Source organism: Mustelus asterias, chromosome 2 (genome assembly GCF_964213995.1).
Source record: "Mustelus asterias chromosome 2, sMusAst1.hap1.1, whole genome shotgun sequence".
NCBI classification, from domain to species: Eukaryota; Metazoa; Chordata; class Chondrichthyes; order Carcharhiniformes; family Triakidae; genus Mustelus; species Mustelus asterias.
The window spans coordinates 130,629,213-130,649,196 of NC_135802.1; the positions used below are offsets into that span (position 1 = coordinate 130,629,213).

General features: G+C 45.9%; 1 protein-coding gene across 4 annotated transcripts; it reads left to right on the forward strand.

Moving 5' to 3' along the window:
• On the forward strand, nt 1-19,467 carry LOC144503803 (uncharacterized). 4 transcript variants are annotated; one of them, XM_078228738.1, is made up of 9 exons: nt 1-157; nt 6,379-6,490; nt 8,665-8,801; nt 11,637-11,786; nt 11,877-11,904; nt 14,599-14,640; nt 14,756-14,794; nt 16,165-16,225; nt 18,353-19,467. In XM_078228738.1, coding segments are annotated over exons 2-9 (570 nt in total). In that variant the 5' UTR covers nt 1-157; the 3' UTR covers nt 18,354-19,467. The 4 variants fall into 4 exon arrangements, with proteins under 4 accessions (XP_078084864.1, XP_078084859.1, XP_078084850.1 ...); XM_078228733.1 differs by having other exon boundaries at nt 18,604-19,467; XM_078228724.1 differs by lacking the exon at nt 1-157 and adding an exon at nt 738-790.
• Nucleotides 19,468-19,984: the final 517 nt, after the last annotated feature.

Genomic DNA, 19,984 nt, shown 5'->3' on the forward strand with positions numbered 1-19,984 from the left:
GTTTTTATTGTGATTAGCGGCCGGCCCTGCGAGAGATATATAAAAAGAGCTGCTTCCTGACTTCTGTGCTAGTGAGTTAGTAGGGGAGTTTGAATCAAGATTTCTGTCGGAGAGCGAGTTTTCCTGGACTGTGGCGGAATCCAGTTACTTGAGAGAGGTCTGTAATTCCAGTGTGAGTTTGGTCTCTCTGTTAAAACTCCATTCATTCAGAGGAGGGATTGTGGACAGGTTGGGACACGGGTCAGTGAGCTTTCTTTGGGTATGGCTGTGTTCACTCTCTCTGCCTAGTTCATTCGGCTGTGCTCTTTCTCTCTCTCTGTCCCCGCTCCTGTTGGAGACTGAGAAGTTCCACCTCCCTCCTATTTTAGTCTCCTATGGAGTCACTGCCCTGAGTAAGGAGTGTACAGCACAGCGTCACTGCCCACGACACACAACCACCCGGCCGATCCCTCGCCGCTGGAAATGTTTTCTTAAGTTAAAGGGAATTAATGCTGTGATTCCGGGGCAGTCTGCCCACAGCCCTCGCTGCACACTTGCCGGTGTTGCTCCGAGGATGGGACAGCTCCCATCTCCAACTGTGATCTCTGCGACCTGTTGTCAATCCGTAATTGCCCGGGTAGCAGTTTAGCGTCAACATCTTATGTTTGTGTAAGAGGAAACAGCAGTCTTTTGCACATTTTATATATCTTCAGAACCGTTCTAAAGCACTTTACTAATGAACTACTTTTGAAATGTAGTCACTGCTGTAACGTTGGAAACCATGATGTGGGGATGCCGGCGTTGGACTGGGGTAAGCACAGTAAGAAGTCTCTCAACACCAGGTTAAAATTCAACAGGCTTTGCAATGTTGGAAACACAGTGATGCACTATCAATACCCAGAGACGGAATCTGGAACAACAGGCTTTTATTAACTACAAATGTGAACTAACTCTTACAGTAAACTCTAACCGAGGGACCGGATCAGAATGAGGCGGAGGGGAGGAGCAGCCACCTTTATACCCCAGTGAACAGGGGAGGAGCCTCAGGCAGCACCGGTTAGGGGTGTGTCCAGTCATTAGGACATAACCACGGTTATGTTCTGATAACCACTGTTATCAGAACGTAACAATGGTTTACCACATTCACCCCTGTTTTTAAAAAAAAGAGTCCAGCGGGGGTGAGATGGGTGGAACTATATACTCCCTCCACCCACATTGTCTGTACATTTAAGACCTGGCTGGCTGTAGAGATTTGCATTCTAATCAGTATTCTGTAATTTGATTTCTGTGTCTGTGCCCTGTTTGAGAACAGATATCCACTCCATCTGACGAAGGAGCTCTGCTCCGAAAGCTTATGGTATTTGCTACCAAATAAACCTGTTGGACTTTAACCTGGTGTTGTGAGACTTCTTACTGTGCTTACCCCAGTCCAACGCCGGCATCTCCACATCATTGGAACTATATATACAGAGTCACAGATTGAGTCGGTTCGGTGGCTTGATCCACCGCTGCGACCGCCGTAGTGTAGGTTGCGATGTCGGTTCCGGTGGCCGCGAAGTCAGTTGCGGAGATTGCGGTGTCGGTTCAGGCGCCAAAACCCGATTATCGGACCCATCCACAGCCTCGTCCAACTGCCGGGTGTGTGGTGACGGTTCCCGGGGCTCAGGCGAGCTGTACACAGGGGTGAGAAGAGTGAGCAGTGACCCTGGCGCTGTTTGGAGACCAAAAGAGTTTGGGGTTGAGGGGCGTAGTGGACTCTGGGGCATTGTGGGTGCCAGGTCTCGAATCGAGACTGTGTCCTCTCGCCCATTGGGATACGCCACGTAGGCATATTGGGGGTTGGCATGGAGGAGCTGGACCCTATCAACCAGAGGATCCGACTTCCGGGTCCGAACATGCCTCCGGAGCAGAACAGGGCCGGCGTACATCAGCCACGACGGTAGGGATATCCCCGAGGACGACTTCCTGGGGAACGCAAACATTCGTTCGTGGGGAGTGGCATTGGTTGCTGTACACAGGAGGGACCTAATCGAGTGTAGGGCATCAGGGAGGACCTCTTGCCAGCGGGTGACTGGAAGACCCTTAGACCGCAGAGCTAGTAGAACGGCCTTCCAGACAGTTGCATTCTCTCTTTCCACCTGTCCGTTCCCCAGGGGTTGTAGCTGGTAGTCTTACTCGAGGCTATGCCTTTAGAGAGTAGGTATTGACACAGCTCATCACTCATGAAGGAGGAACCCCGGTCGCTGTGGATGTAGCTGGGGTAACCGAACAGAGTGAAGAGACCATGCAGGGCCCTGACGACCGTGGCCGAGGTCATATCCGGGCAGGGAATGGCAAAGGGGAAACGTGAATATTCATCTATCACGTTCAGAAAATAGATATTGTGGTCAGAAGAGGGGAGGGGCCCTTTGAAGTCGACACTTAGGCGTTCAAAAGGGCGGGTGGCTTTTATGAGGTGCGCTCTATCTGGCCGATAGAAGTGCGGCTTGCACTCTGCGCAGACCTGGCAGTGTCTAGTTACAGACCTGACTTCCTCAACGGAGTAGGAAAGGTTGCGGGCTTTAATAAAATGGAAAAGCCTGGTGACCCCTGGGTGGCAGAGGTCATTGTGGAGAGCCTGCAACCGGTCCACCTGCACGCTGGCACATGTTCCACGGGACAGGGCCTCCGGGGGCTCATTGAGCTTCCCGGGCCGGTACAAGATATCGTAATTGTAGGTGGAGAGTTCAATTCTCCACCTCAATATTTTATCATTTTTGATCTTGCCCCGCTGTGTATTATTGAACATGAAGGCAACGGATCGTTGGTCCGTGAGCAGGGTGAACCGTTTACCGGCTAAGTAATGGCGCCAGTGCTGTACAGCTTCCATTATGGCTTGGGCCTCTTTTTTGACAGAGGAGTGTCGAATTTCAGGGCCTTGGAGGGTTCGGGAAAAGAAGGCCACGGGTCTGCCCACCTGGTTAAGAGTGGCGGCTAAGGCAAAGTCAGACGCATCGCTCTCCACCTGGAACGGGATGGATTCGTCTATAGCGTGCATCGTGGTCTTCGCGATATCAGCTTTGATGCGGTCGAAGGCGAGATGGGCCTCTGCCGTCAGGGGAAAAGAGGTGGATTTGATCAGTGGATGGGCTTTGTCCGTATAATTGGGGACCCACTGGGCATAGTACGAGAAGAAGCCCAGGCATCTTCTCAGTGCTTTGATGCTAGTGGGGAGGGGGAGTTCCAGGAGGGGACGCATACGTTCGGAATCGGGGCCGATGACCCCGTTTTCCACCACGTACCCGAGGATGGCAAGGCGGTGTGTGCGGAATACACACTTTTCTCTTTTATTTATAGGTCAGGTTAAGGAGCTTTGCTGTGTGCAAGAATTTTTGAAGGTTGGCGTCGTGGTCCTGCTGATTGTGGCTGCAGATGGTGACGTTATCCAGGTATGGGAAGGTAGCCCGTAGCCCATTCTGGTCCACCATTCGGTTCATCTCACGCTGGAAGACCGAGACCCCAATAGTGACGCCGGAAGGGACCCTAAGGAAATGGTATAGGCGACCATCCGCCTCAAAGGCCGTATATGGCCTGTCCTCCGGGTGGATGGGGAGCTGGTGGTATGCCGACTTCAATGGTGGAGAACACCCGATGGTCAATCAGATTGCGCACTATGTCAGATATGCGAGGAAGAGGGTACGCGTCCAGCTGCGTGTATCGATTAATGATCTGACTGTAGTCAATGACCATTCTGTGTTTCTCACCAGACTTTACGACTACCACTTGAGCTCTCCAGGGGCTGGTACGGGCCTGAATGATCCCCTCCTTGTGGAGCCGTTGGACCTCGGACCTGATAAAGGCCCTGTCTCCAGCACTATATCGCCTGCTCTTGGTGGCGATAGACTTGCAACCAGGGGCAAGATTAGCGAACAGAGAGGGAGGGGTGATTTTAAGAGTCGAGAGACTGCAGGTTGTGCGCGGTGGGCAATTTCGAAACTGCTGGTTGCAGACGGAGAGCGGGGGAAGAGGCCCATTATAAATCATAGTCACACTCCTCAGGTGGGTCAGGAAATCCAAGAGTACAGCTGCGCAGAGATGAGTCAGCACGAGGAGCCTGAAATTCTCATATATCGTGCCCCTCACCGTCAGGGTCACTACGCAGTATCCGAGGACATTTACAGAGCGGGATTGCGATGCCATGGAGATCGTTTGTTTGACGGGCTGCACGGAAAGGGCGTATCGACTCACCGTATCAGGGTGAATAAAGCTCTCCATGCTCCCACTGTCAAACAATGTTCCACGTGGCCATTTACCTGGACGTCCATTATGGACCTGGCGAGTTGGTGAGGCTGGGACTGTTCCAGGGTAATCGACGCCACTGTCGAGGCATGTGAGAAGTCATAGGCTGCTGATGACATCCAAGATGGCCGCCCCTGCTGGTCGCACGCGGCCGATGGCATCGAAGATGGCGGCCCCCGCGGGTCGCATGTGGCCGATGTCGTCCAAAATGGCGGCTCTTGCGGGTAGCATGCGGCGCTACTGGACCTCGAGGTGGACTTTGCCCGGCAGACCTTCGCATAGTGGCCCTTCTTCCCACACGCAGAGCAGAACGAATCCTTCGCCGGGGGTGCTTTCCTAGGCCGCAGAAGTAGCATTTTGGACCACTGGGGACTGCCGCGGCGATAGAATCGTGGACTGCACGTGGCGTGGTGTGGGTCAGGGGCCCGCTCGTGTACTGGGGAGGTAGTGGCAGCGGTGCCCACGATGCTTCAAGATTACGGGAGGCCAGCTCCAGCGATTCGGTTAGCGCCACAGTTTTCTGCAGGTCCAGCCCACCCTGCTCCAGCAGCCGCTGTCGGATATAACTCGACCCGATGCCCGTGACGTAAGCGTCCCGGATTAAGTCCTCTGCGTTTTGGGCGGCTGATACTGCCGTACAGTTGCAGGCCCGGGCGAGTACCCGCAACGCACACAGAAATTGGTCGCACGACTCACCCGGCTGTTGTCGGCGTGTAGCTAGGAGATGTCGAGTGTAGACCTCATTAGGCTGCTTGTGGTATTGGGCTTTTAGCAGTTTGATTGCGGCCGTATACGTGTCGGCGTCCCGGATGGGGGTAGCATACACCACGGCGCTGACCCGTGCGTGGAGCACGCGGAGTTTGTCAGCCTCGGACTGGACGGCAGCGGAGGCGTCGAGGAAAGCCTGGAAACATTTTAGCCAGTGATCAAAACCATCAGAGGCTCCCACGGCTTGAGGGTCCAACTCGAGTTTGTCTGGCTTCAAGAGTTGTTTCATCACAAGAAAATTTTAATGTAGTTAATAAAATTGATGCACTATCAACACCCAGAGACGGAATCTGGAACAACAGGCTTTTATTAACTATAAAAGGGAACTAACTCTTACAGTAACTCTAACCGAGGGACCGGATCAGAATGAGGCGAAGGGGAGGAACAGGCACCCCCAGTGAACAGGGGAGGAGCCTCAGGCAGCACCGGTAGGGGTGTTTCCAGTCATCAGGACATAAGTGGTTTACCACCCACCGCAGCCAGTTTGTTCACAGTATGGTCACACAAGCAGCAGTGTGATAATGTCCAGACAAGGGATGTTGCAATTCTGAAGTAAGAACAGAAAATTCTGGAAATGCTCAGCAGGTCAGGCAGCATCTGCGGAGCATAAACAGAGTTAACGTCTTGGGTTGATCTCTCATTTGAGTCATGGAATCATAGAATCCCTACAGTACAGAAGGAGGCCATTCGCTCCATCAAGTTTGTACCGACCACAATCCCACCCAGGCCCTATTCCCGTAACCCTCACTTACCCTGCTGATCACCCCTGACACTAAGATCAATTTAGAATGTCTAATCAACCTAACTTGCGCATCTTTGGACTGTGCGAGGAAACCGGAGCACCCGGAGGAAACCCACGCAGACACAGGGAGAATGTGCAAACTCCACACAGACAGTGACCCAAGGCTGGAATTGAACTTGGGTCCCTGGCGCTGTGAGGCAGCAGTGCTAACCACTGTGCCACCGTTCCGTGAGTTGTGTTCTGTTCCTCTCTCCCCAGGTGCTGCCTAGCCTGCTGAATATTTTGAGCGTTTTGTTGTTTATAATATCTTTGTGGTGATATTTGAAGGAAAGATATTGGCCCCTACATGGGGAATTCTCTGTCTTTGAATCGTGCTGTAATTTTATTTTTGCATCTATCTGGGAGTGTAGACAGAGCCACAGTTTAATGTCTAATCATAAAACAGCATCTTCTACAGTGGTCCTTCCCTTAGCGTTGCATTAGATTATTAACTGAGACTCCGAGAAGGCTCAGCCACAGCTAATCAACCCAGTTTTAATTCTGTAAATTGTATCAATGTCTTAACAATTTTCCTTTCATATTTTTAAAATCCTTGTTTCCTTTTTTTCCAGATGCAGAATGATTCTAGCTTGTTCTGTTTATCGGAGCAGTTTGGTCCAATTGCTACGCATCAGAATCAGAAGCCTATTTTTATTATTCTCCTCATAACTGCAACACAAGGAGGTGAAGCAATGTTACATGTTTTGAACATACAAATTAGAAGCAGGGGTAGGCCATTCAGCCTCTGGAGCCTGTTTCTTTCATCTATAATATCATGGCTGATTTGATTGTGGTGGCACAGTGGTTAGCACTGCTGTTTCACAGCGTCAGGGACCCGGGGTTGATTCCTGCCTTGGGTCACTGTCTGTGTGGAGTTTCCACATTCTCCCTGTGTCTGCGTGGGTTTCCCCGGGTGCTCCGGTTTCCTCCCACACTCCAAAGATGTGCGGGTTAGGTGGATTAACCATGGTAAATGTACAGGGTTATGCGAATAAGGCAGAGGGGAGGGTGCAGACTCGATGGGCTGGATGGCCTCTTTCTGCACTGTAGGGATTCTGCCGTTCAAAACTCCACATTTTCGCCTATCCCGATAACTTTTGACTTCCTTGTTAGAGAAGAATCTGTCTTCCTCCTCCTTAAAAATATTCAATGATCCCACCTCCATCGGTTTCTGCGGAAAAAAGTTCCATTTCCAGCTTAAATATGAGAGCACTCATTGCACCTGGAGTACAATTTTGATCTCCTTACCTAAGGAAAGATATAGAAGGAGCACAACATAGATTCAGCAAACCAATTCCAGGAATGATTTGATTTATTATTGTCACGTGTATTAACATACAGTGAAAAGTATTGTTTCTTGCGCGCTATACAGACAAAGCATATTGTTCATAGAGAAGGAAATGAGAGAGTGCAGAATGTAGTGTTACAATTATAGCTAGGGTGCAGAGAAAGATCAACTTAATATGAGGTGGGCCCATCCAAAAGTCTGAGCAGCAGCAGGGAAGAAGCTGCTCTTGAGTCAGTTGGCACGTGACCTCAGACTTTTGTATCTTTTTCCCGAAGGTGGAAGAGAGACTGTGTCCAGGGTGCGTGGGGTCCTTAATTATGTTGGCTGCTTTGCCGAGGCAGCGGGAAGTGTAGACTGAGTCAATGGATGGGAGGCTGGTTTGCATGTTGGATTGGGCTACATTCACGACCTTTTGTAGTTCCTTGTAGTCTTGGGCAGAGCAGGAGCCATACCAAACTGTGATACAACCAGAAAGCATTCTTTCTATCGTGCATCTGTAAAAGTTGGTGAGTCGTAGCTGACATGCCAAATTTCCTTAGCCTTCTGAGAAAGTAGAGGCGTTGGTGAGCTTTCTTAACTATAGTGTCGGCATGGGGGGAACCAGGACAGGTTGTTGGTGATTTGGACACCTAAAAACTTGAAGCTCTCGACCCTTTCTACTTCATCCCAGTTGGGGTTGTTCTCATGAGGAAAGATAAAATACACTGGGCCTTTATTCTCAAGATGCTCCGGTCCCAATGGGAGGATCTTCGGGTCGTGCTGAGAGACCCCACCCCCTCCCCTGTGGGGCGCAGGGGTCAGAAAATCCCACCTGCACCCCCTTTAAAATTTTAAGATACAAAGGTCTTCAACTTCCAGTCTGTTGCTGTGCTGACAATCTTCAATGGGGCAGAATTCCTTCCTATCCTGGAGACAGGAACAGTTCATGTTTGCTAGAGTAATGGGGCCATTTCTGGCACAATGTGGAAACTCCACCTGAGGTGGGGAGGGGCACCTCTGATGGTCTCAAGGCATTTCAATAAGTGTTAAAAGCTATTAATTTCAAATATAAATGATCACCTCTGCTGCAGGTCCTTAGCAACACTGAACACTAAGAACATATGGATATCCTTTACAGTCAACATTCACCAAGGTGCTATTGATGGAGGAATGTGTGGAATTATGCAGTTTCCTCCTTTGCTTATTGTGATCGTATGCCTGCCACTTATGGCATGAATGAAGAAGGAGCAGTAATCCAGCACTTGCTGTCCAAATTAGACTAGATTCTTGATGTAACAGCAGAGAAAATTCAAGACCAAAGTTTCCCATTGATGGGATGCAGTAATAGTGCAGTTGTGCTGTGTGATATAGCAAGTCCCATTGATATTTATACAAGTATGAAGCTTAAAACAGAATAATGCTAGCATGGTAAATGATCTGGATGCATATATTTTATATCTCTATTGAGCATGCATAGTAAAGATAAGAAATGACACCATGTTGCAGCGCAGAAACAAGACAGTGAACCCATGGAGTCGGCATAGAATCTGTACACTGCTCGCCGTTCTTACAGAGTGCTTTCACTTTACAGTTATTGCTGCAGAAGCAACGGTTCAAGAGGAAATTTACCCAATCATTCATATTGGAAATGAATGTAGAATTAAGACTGAAAATATATCTTCCGGTTGCCCGGTTGGATGGCAGGAAGAAAAAGAATGGAATGTGAATGTAAGTTTTGCAACTTGAATTCCCACAATGTAGAGGCTTCTAACAATGTCTTAACAGGAGGCTCAGATGCACTTTGAGCTCAAGTTTCTCATTTGGTGAGTTTGTGCCCACAGCAGAGCTTCTCCAGCCTTTTCTGCTCCTCCTGAGATTAAGCTAGGTCTCTGTCTGCCTGTTCCAGCAGATTTACAAGAGCCTGTCAGAGGTGCACACTCCCATTACAACCCTTGCTGTCGGTTCCTGATTTTATAAAAAGACAAACTTATACAGACACAGGCTTTTGGGCTCAACCACACACATTTTTATTAGCAGAAAAGTACTCCGAATACTCGAGCTATTGTAATGATGCTGCAAAATAATCAATACAAGACTTATTGTAAACTATATGCAAAACCCCACATTTCTGCCCAACCCTCAATCAAAGCTCTTCAGGAATTAAATACTACCCTTAAATTATCTTAATTAACCTTTGCCCCAATATCCCTTGGATCTGGCTGATTCTTTCAACTCCCCACATAGTTGGTTCCTCTAGTTGGAGCTGTAGGCCGTGAATCAGGGTGACTGTTCCTGACCCTCCCCTCCATGACTGCGGTGGGAGACTGTTTTTTCTCTTTATTACAAAAATATCAATGTATACTCTTGGAGACATTCTGTTTCAATGATCAGTGCTTAGCATCTTTTAATCTCCTTTAGCCTGGTTTCTGTCTTGTTCCATGATGTTTCCTTGACTGAAACAGTGGACCCCATTCGGGTGTGATGTCTCAGGCTTCCAAGTTGATGTGTATGTGATAAGTCCATTTTTCCTTAGCTGCTGTTGATGCTTGTTTGTATAATGGCTGTTGTCTGGGGCCATCAGCCTCTGATGGTCTCCCAGTTTCTTTAATTGGATTGTCTGATGACTGTGGTATTGTATTTGAAATGGTAATGTCCCATTGTCGTGGTTTCGATATCCGCATGCTTTGAAGATTAACCGCTTGCAGCACAGTTGAAGTTTGGCCTGTTTGTTTGCAGTGTTTGTGTCCATGGAGCTTTTGGGGTTTTATATTTAATAAAAGTCCCATTGGACAAGATTCCGACCCTGGGAGCGCATTCTTCTATGCAAGGCAAAGGAGTTCTTTCATTATCCCAGCTAAGACTTCTTCCTCAATCCACATCCAAAACAATTATCTGGTGATTCTTTAGTTTGCAGTCTGTGGGTGCTTGTGTAGTAAGTGAATCATACAGCACAAAGGCCCTTTGGCCCATCGTGTCTGCACTGACACATTAGAAACACCTGAACTCCCAACTAATCCCATCTGCCCTGAATCTTATGATGTGCCAAGTGCTCATCCGGATACTTTTTAAAAGGATGTGAGGTGACCCGCCTCTACCACCCTCCCAGACAGTGCATTTCAGACCATCACCACCCTCTGGGTAAAAAAAGGTTTTCCTACATACCCTCTAAACCTCCTAACCCCTCACCTTGAACCTATGTCCCCTTGTGAATGACCCTTCAACTAAGGAGACAGCGGCTCCTCATCTACCCTGTCCATGTTCCTCGTGATCTTGTACACCTCGATCAGGTCGCCTTCTCGGCTCCAAAGAAAACAATCCAAGCCTATCCAACCTCTCTTAATAACTTAAATGTTCCATCCCAGGCAGCATCCTAGTGAATCTCCTCTGGACCCCCTCCAGTGCAATCACATCCTTTCGCTAATGTAGCGATCAGAACTGCACACAGTACTGTCACTGTGGCCTCACCAAAGTTCTTTACAACTCCAAAATGACTTCCCTGTTTTTGTAATCTATGCCTCAATTGATAAAGGCAAGTGTCCCACATGCCTTTTTCACCACCCTAATAACATGCCCTTCTGCTTTCAGAGATCTGTGGACGAACACGCCAAGGTCCTTTTGTTCCACAGAACTTCCTAGTGTCCTACTATTCATTGAATACTTCCTTGTCAAATTACTCTTTCCAAAGTGTATCACCTCACACTTTTCAAGGTTAAATTCCATTGGACCATTCTGTCTATATCATCTTGTTGCCCAAGACACTCCGTCTCACTGTTAATCACCAGGCTAATCTTTGTGTCATCAGCAAATTTACTAATCCACCTCTCTCGTAGTCAACTATGTCATTTATATCAATGATGAATAATAGGGGGCCCAACACAGATCCCTGTGGTATGCCACAGTAGTTAGTGTGTTTAGACATGTGTGTAAATAATACTATTTTTTAATAAAAACAAATTGCTATGGATGCTGGAATCTGAAACCAAAAGAGAAAATCTGAGGAGAGAAAGCAGCTGATGTTTCGAGTCCAGATGAGCTTTGATAAAGGGTCATCTGGACTCGAAACGTCAGCTCTTTTCTCTCCTTACAGATGCTGCCAGACCTGCTGAAATTTTCCAGCATTATTAAGGAATGTATTGGTTATAAACACTTTGTGGTATGAGGGTTTGAAAAGTGATATTCTGGCCCAGGCTTGTCTCTTTATTTCTTTATCCTCACTGCTTTGGTCTAAATTTTTCACTATTGCCCTATATTTCTCTCTTTCTTCTCCTTCTATTCGCTTGTCCTGTCTTCCACATTCACTTCTGTCCTGCGCCTTGCTGTCCCAATGATCTTCCTGACCCTGCCATCTTGTGGCCTCCTCTTCTCGTTTATTCTCCCTCACTCCTTTTCTCTCTCTCTCTAGTTGCAAGGAATTGTGGACATCATTGCATTCATAACTTCCTTTGTTTTGGCTCTCTAACATGCGATACTGTTGCCATTTTTGTAGCGCATTTGAATTCTATTTCTAACTTGATGCAATAAAAGGAAATAAAACATGGTAATGGAATTTTTTTCTTTTCACAGAATGGACCCATTGCTATTTTGGGAAAAGGCAAGCCATTACATTGTATTGAGCCTTGTATAAAGCTACAAGACCAGGAGATATGGCTTGATTGCATTGCAATAAATTATACATTAGTAAAATATACATACAGATGCACAAAAAGTAACACGGTAAGATTAAAGAAGAGGAAAAAAAATTATAAATTTAAAAATTCACTAATTTCCTTTGTTCTAATTGTATTTTTTTACTTATAAATCTAGGTGGATGAATTCACCATTTACTTCAAAGGCAAGTATCTGTTTGGATTTACATTACTGACCATTTTAAATAGCAAAGTACTAAATGTTGGACACTTTTGATCTTGTACCTGGGAGTACCCCAGTGCAGGGAATCCGATAAAAGCAAAATACTGCAGATGCTGGAATCTGAAACAAAAACAGAAAATGCTGGAAAATCTCAGCAGGTCTGACAGAATGCTGAAATTTTCCAGCATTTTCTGTTTTTGTTGCAGGGAATCAGATGTTTGAACATACTGGCCAATTGCCCTTCAGTGGGGACTTCTGTGAGGGGCATGGGGAAGAGCCTCCCAAGAACAACTAACCTCCCCACCCAAGGACGATAGGGCTATGCGATCCTTTGAGAGGACTATCCTTTCATTCCAGTAAAGAATTTAGTGAAACTGTATGCACTTTCTTGAAGGAAAGCATTTAGGACAAGTAGCAGTATGAATTCTAGAAGAGGCACATTGTCACTGGAATATTGCAGGAAAAGGAATAGTAAAGTCGTGTGCAGATTATACATATCGGCAAATGCATTCATTTGGCGTCAATCTGACAGGCAGCATCTGTGGAGAGATAAAACAGCATTAACATTTCAAGTTTATGATTTTTCCTTAGAAAATCAGGTCATTGACCTAAGATGTTACCTCTCCTTCCCTCCACAGATGCTGCCAAACCTGCTGACTATTTCCAGCACTTTGTTTTTTATTTCAGGTTTCCAGCATCTGCAGCATTTTGCTTTTGTAAGTTCATTTGTCCTTTGTCTAGAAAGCTTTCTTTTGTTGTTGCAAAGCAAGTAGCAAAGAAATCATAGGGAGAATAGAGATGGTGTATTTGGTGAATCAGAGTGGTTAGTTAATTGAGTGATTTGAAGTACACAAGTGAATCTCTCCTTTGACAGGCTGGTGTTTGCTCTTCAAGCTGTAATGGTGTTCTCATTGTCCTGATTTGCCTTTGGTGAACCTTGACCTCCATAGTTAAATGTTTTTAGCAAATGTCTATAAAATGCCACAGAGACCCTGGTGAAGCTGTGCTGCCTGAAGATACCAATACTCTGTTCTACATTGCTATATCATGAGTACATGGTCCTTTTACTGTGATTGTTGCAAGCCATTTACCAGGGTTCTCTATGACTTTTTATCCAGTCTGGTTTCCCCCTCCGATAAACCCGACACGGGTTGAGGTAAAATAAATACATTCTGACTGGCGTTTGGGAAGTGTCTATTAAGCTGCAGGATCTGAACTTGCTCTTCACTGACCACTTGGACATTGATGGATTGGAATCCTTTGCAATTCCCTGACAGGAAAAGGTTGTAATTCTCTCTCATTCTGTTAATGCCTTACTGTCAGGAAAGTGATGAAGATGGGTTCTCTGGTGAATAAGGCACTGATACATTAAGTAGACCTCATGTACGAGCTGATCACTGAAATGATCATTTCAGTGACGAGGAAACTATTGAGTGAGTAGTGTCCTGGCCTCGACTCTCACTGGCAGTGCTGTGCAGGGACTGTGATAGAGACTGTTAGCTGGTGGCACCAGAAGTGAAGCTTAGCCTCTGAACCGTCCTCCTCGGCCATTTCCAGATAAACAGGCTGTGTGAGTAATGGCAGGTGTGTGCAGTCCGCCACAAGCAATGATGTGGAGATGCCGGCGTTGGACTGGGGTGGGCACAGTAAGAAGTCTCACAACACCAGGTTAAGGTCCAACAAGTTTAGTTGGAATCACGAGCTTTCGGAACGCTGCTCCTTCTTCAGGTGAGCGATGACTGACCGCACCTGATGAAGGAGCAGCACTCCGAAAGCTTGTGATTCCAAATAAACCTGTTGGACTTTAACCTGGTGTTGTGAGACTTCTTACTGTCACCACAAGCAAAGCATCTCTCACCTCGTCCACTAAAACTTAACATCTTTAGTTCGATGCTGAAAGCCAGTTGGACTTGGTTAACCATCCTACTTATTTAAAGGCCCAATTATTGCTTTTGCCCTTTCTGTAGTTTATGGATGACTTTGTAGCACCTAAATTAGATCTGAAGACCTTCTAGAACCATTTCGGGACTTCCATGACCATTCAAATCCACTGTTTTGGAATCTTGCTGTGCACCTGTATCAATATTGAATGCACTTCACTTCAGAAATAGTTTATTTAATGAGAAGAAACTGGAGGTGTATTTAAAAGAAAATTTTTAAAAATTGTATGCCTGGTACTTGCATAGCCTGCACAACAATTACATACTTTGGGCAATGCAGGCACCATTTTATATTGAGCAAATATTCTACCAACTAATAAACTAGCAAGTCCCAAAACAGTAATTTAATCATGGGCAGATGATCTGTTTGAGATGATGGTCAAGATGCAATTGTTGGCCAGACACTGGGAGAAGTTCCATGTTCCTTTCAGAATGTTGCTGTGGGATCTTTGACACCCACCTGAGAAGGAAGACAGGAGCCCCTCCATCCCTCCTGTGGGCTGTCTGGCAAATAATGGGAAAACCTGTTGACAGTGGTGGGCTGCTTCCATCCCCACAAAACCCACTGGGGGCGTGGAGGGGTGGAATGGGGGCGCAGTGCAGCAGAACATCCCTCCCGTTGAGTCAAGTAAAGTACTTAAAATGTGCATCTAGAAAGAAATTAGTTTCTTCTGAATTCCTTAATTGGTCAAAGGCATTATTAATCCTCCAAATGTTCATCTTTCCTTTTCTAACAGAGCAAGTACCTTCCTTTCCAAACGAAACAACAGTTACTCCAGGTAAGCTCTTTACAATTATTTCTGGGCAAACAACTGAATTCCTTTTGTACTTCCGTAGTGTGATCTCCATTCATGATTAATCATGTATTTTTCTTTGTTGTCTATTGTGATACAGAACCACAAACACCAAAAACAGAGGGGCGGAAGTATATAGGTAAGTAATACAAAAAGGCAAGTGAAGGTGTCCTGTGTTATTACTAATTGATGTCATATCTACATCAATGTACGACAGTTTGGTGTTAGCAATAATAGAGCTACTATGGGCAGCAAAGTGGCACAGTAGTTAGCACCAGGCGGCACGGTAGCACAGTGGTTAGCACTGCTGCTTCACAGCTCCAGGGTCCTGGGTTCGATTCCCGGCTTGGGTCACTGTCTGTGTGGAGTTTGCACATTCTCCTCGTGTCTGCGTGGGTTTCCTCCGGGTGCTCCGGTTTCCTCCCACAGTCCAAAGATGTGCGGGTTAGGTTGATTGGCCATGCTAAAATTGCCCCTTAGTGTCTGGAGATGCGTAGGTTAGAGGGATTAGCGGGTAATATGTGTAGGGATATGGGGGTAGGGCCTGGGTGGGATTGTGGTCGGTGCAGACTTGATGGGCCGAATGGCCTGTTTCTGCACTGTAGGGTTTCTATGATTTCTATGATTTCACTGCTGCCTCACAGCACCAGGGACCTGGGTTCAGATTCCCAGCTTGGGTCACTGTCTGTGCGGAGTTTGCACATTCTCCCCGTGTCTGCATGGGTTTTCTCCCACAGTCCGAAAGACATGCTGGTTAGGTACATTGGCCATGCTAAACTGTCTGTGCCGTTACAGGCACTGGAGTGTGGCGCCTCGGAGATTTTTGCAGTAACTTCATTGCAGTATTAATGTAAGCCTACTTGTGACTAATAAATAAACTACTTTTTTAACTTTAGATGTGCAGGCTAGGTGGATTGGCCTTGCTAAATTGCCCCTTTGTGTCCCAAGGTGTGTAGGTTAGGGGGATTAGTGGGGTATTACATGGGGTTACAATAGGACCTGGGTGGGATTGCTGTCTGTGCAGGCTCGATGGGCAGAATGGCCTCCTTGTGCACTGTAGGGATTCCATGGATCTTATATCAATTTTTCCAAGGCTACCACATGAACAACCCTGTTTTAATGTAACATTGAAGTGAGCCTATCAGTTAAAAACTGCCTCATAGGATTTGGCTGCCTTTTTGCTCTTGCGATGTGAGTGCTATTGATAAGACAGTATTAAGTATAAGACAGTCCCCCTATTCTTGTCCTGAAAACATGAAATTAATTAACTGGGGTCATGTGTAGGCCAGATTTAGTCAGTATGATAGCTTTCTACTTGAAGGTTATTTTGTGCAAGGACTGTGATATCACTTCAAAAAAAATGTTTGAAAGGTAAAGGTACTGAGTGAGTTCTTTGGTGCCATCAAGTTTCTTTGCTTGTGTATATAAGAGAAGGAACACGTGTAGATGAAGAGATTCTGGCACAAAAACAAATGGTTAGTTTTATTATCTTTAATTCTTTGCCTTTAGGTACTGCCGTGTCCATTGGGGTTTTAGCAGTTTTAACGGTTCTGGTTATCTGCTTAAATTGGTGAGTTGGACTTAAGAATCTTGAGCCTTGACATTTTCTTTATCTAAAGTGTTCGAAATTATCTGTTTTGAGACATTTAATTCGGTGCTAATGAGCAATACTATGAATAACCACTTCAGACTGGTAGAAAAACAGATTTGATAATATCTCCATCCTCGTTGGGATATTCAAATGTGGGGACTTAACTGAAGTGTCCACTTTCTCCATAAGTTTCTAGCCAGTCATTTTGGACAAAATTGTGGGCTGCAGCATTGGAATTCCTGGGATATCTTCCAGAGAGACTTCCCTATGATTTTATTTCATTCAATTCTCCACTATTCACTTCTTCTTTGTTTGAAATTCACCAGCAAGTTGGTGAATAGTCGCAAATTGTTTTGCATTTCCTGTGGCCAATCAGGCCAATGCAGAATGATTGAATGTAGCATCACACTAGTTGCATTTAATCCTATGATTACTCGACTAGTGCGGAGTTTGCACTTTCTCCCCATGTCTGGATGGGTTTCCTCTGGGGAAACCGGAGCACCCTCAGTCCAAAGATGTGTGGGTTGGGTTGATTGGCTATGCTCAATTGCCCCTAGTGTCAGTGGGACAAGCAGGTTAATTATGGGGGGTTACGGGTATAGGGCCTGGGTGGAATTGTGGTTGGTACGGACTCGAAGGGCCAAATAGTCTCCTGTACTGTAGCGATTCTATGATTACAGGTCTACTTCTATAACCAGTAGGTTACCATGCATCTGAGGGTCATTAACCAAGGAATGAAACAAATTGTGGATAAAATTTAAAAGTGACAGGTACAATGGCCTAAAATTCAGAGTAGGCCCAAACCTGAGCTTGATCCAGTACACTCTGCCTGGAGAAACTGTTGGCATTGTGCCAGGAATGTCCGGTTTCAAAATAAACCGGATGCCCATGTTAGGCCCTCTTATTTCCAAGCTTAACACACTGTTCCATAGAATCCCTACAGTGCAGAAGGAGGCCATTTGACTCATCAAGTCTGCACCAACTCTCCGAAAGAACATCCCACTCTATCACTGTAGCTGTACGCATTTATCATTGCTGATTCGCCTAACGTACATATCTTGTGACACTAAAGGGCAATTTAGCATGGCCAATCCACCTAACCTGCACATCTTTGGACACGGAGTAAACTGGACCACCTAGAGGCAACCCTCGCAGACACGGAGAGAACATGAAAACTTCGTATCTGGAACTGAAGAGTCCATTTGCTGAGTTTCTAGCCAGTCATTTCAGACAAAATTGTGGGGTGCAGCATTGAAATTCATAGAATCATAGAAACCCTACAGTGCAGCAGGAGGCCATTCGGCCCATCGAGTCTGCACCGACCACAATCCCACCCAGGCCCTATCCCCACATATTTACCCGCTAATCCCTCTAACCTACACATCTCAGGACTCTAAGGGGCAATTTTTAACCTGGCCAATCAACCTAACCCGCACATCTTTGGACTGTGGGAGGAAACCGGAGCACCCGGAGGAAACCCATGCAGACACGAGGAGAATGTGCAAACTCCACACAGACAGTGACCCGAGCCGGGAATTGAACCCGGGACCCTGGAGCTGTGAAGCAGCAGTGCTAACCACTGTGCTACCGTGCCGCCCAATTCCTTGGATGTCTTCCAGAGACTCCTCACCAGGCATGTGATTTCATTTCATTCAATTCACTGTTACGTTGCTAACAGAGAATCCTCCCCTGTTCACAAAGTCACACAAGGCCGGAATCGAAATTGTGTCTCTGGCACTATGAGACAGCAGTGCTAACCACTGTGCCACCGATACATAGAATCTCAGTCCAAACAGGTTGCAGCCATTCAGGGCACGAATCTGAAAAGTTTGTGCCTGTAAAATGGTGGAGCACAATCTATTTCCTAAACCATTATGTTAGAAGAAATAACACGGGCCTCAGTGATTTGAATGACAAAGGAGGAAATTTCTAGCCTGTATTGCTGATGACACTATTATGCAACGACTAACCCAAGGATCAGCCAAGCATATTATAATTAAATCCTTGTAAAACCTTGCAAAATTGGTGGTTTCATGGGCCAAAGAAAATCCTTATAAATAAAATGCAACGATATCCTGTTTGTTTTGCCTTTCTTGGATCTATCAGAGAACATGAAGATACGGGACAAGAGAAGAGTTGAATTTGTGTTCGAAACAGCACAAGAAATATTTATATTCGGGGAGTTGTTTTCTTTTGCACAATGTTGTATAATATAGTTTGAAATCCAACAGGTTTATTTGGAATATTTATGAAAGATTAAAAAGCATATTACATGCTACTATTATGATAGTGCAATTGATATAGATATATATGTTTTGTTTAAGGGGAATGTTTAAAAATTCAGCTTTATTCTACAGGCAGTTGGTATAGAAGAACAGGAGTAGGCATCTCGCCCCTCGAGCTTGCCCCGCCATTCAACAAGATCATGGCTGATCTGAAGCGAATCAGTTCCACTTACCCGCCTGCTCCCCATATCCCTTAATTCCCTTATCGTTCAGAAATCTATCTACCCGTGATTTAAACATATTCAGCGAGGTAGCCTCCACCACTTCAATGGGCAGAGAATTCCAGAGATTCACTACCCTCTGAGAGAAGAAGTTCCCCCTCAACTCTGTTCTGAACCGGTCCCCCCTTATTTTGAGGCTGTGCCCTCTAGGTATGTCTGGTAGGAATGCAGCTCAGATGCTGGGAGAGCAGAACAATTATTCATTTTAGTCATGTAGTGTTTATTTAGGATAGAGCTAATGGGTTTTTGCTTATAGATGGAGATTTTCCATGGGGTTTTTGATTAGGTTGATTGAAAGGTCATAAGTTTTCAGTCGGGTGCTGATGTGATGGGTGGATTTGGGTCTATAGCAGGGAAAAACTAATGAATTGCAGGTTTGCTGTTGGCAGTGGCATGTGCAGGTTGTTCCTGAGAATTCACTCTCTCTCTACAAAATCTCTCTCCGAAAGCTTCAAGACCGTTAACACAATTTATAGCAAGTATGCCTGAGTTTGCTAACTATTTATTTGAAAGTGGTGTGGAACTATGCATGAATGCGGGGAAGGGGGGGGGGGGCTTATTTGGAACTGGTCACGAACAGTCATAAACTGGAAAGTAAAGTTGCTTCCTTTCATTTTTAAATAGTGTTCAACTGTTAATGTTAAGCTGCTTCATTTGTCAAAGTTATATTTAAACTTGTGTTATTAAATAAATTTTTGTTTCACTATAAAAGATCCATACTTTGTCAGTGGAATCATTCCTGAAAATAAATATCTTATCCGCATATTTATACCAAAAAAGGAAAATTGTTGGGGGTCTAGTCTGTCTCCCTAATGTAACTTGCTCCAGAGTGTCTTGGACAAGAGGGGGGAGCTTGCGGGGGTGGGAGGGAATTTTCCTGCCCGCCAAGGCAATCATAGCAGGCAGGGGGGCAGACCATGCAAAGCTCTGTTGACCTCGGATGGGATTTTGGGCTGAGGGCAGCTGAAAAATCCTGTCTAATAAGTTTCCAGCACAAAATGGCCTTTGGTCTATATTGGGTATTTGTGACAGCAATATAAAACTAACCCAGTTATCCATGTCTCTCTTTCTCCTTTTTCCCATAGCCCTGTGTAGGCTGGGATTTTAAACCTGCTGGGTACAGGCTGGCTGTTTGGGGGGGGGGGGGGCTATTGTTATTGGGGCTTGGGAACATAAAATTGGCTGGGATGTAGTGGTGACATGCTATGGCTATCTACTCCACTGGTATTTTG

Excerpts from the sequence above, each read along its gene's own strand:
- LOC144503803 (XM_078228715.1), top strand. The coding sequence starts at position 761 with ATGATGTGGGGATGCCGGCGTTGGACTGGG. Across the intron at positions 791-6,378 it reads GATGCCGGCGTTGGACTGGG|ATGCAGAATGATTCTAGCTT; the intron begins GTAAGCACAGTA and ends CTTTTTTTCCAG. Across the intron at positions 14,795-16,164 it reads AGAGGGGCGGAAGTATATAG|GTACTGCCGTGTCCATTGGG; the intron begins GTAAGTAATACA and ends CTTTGCCTTTAG.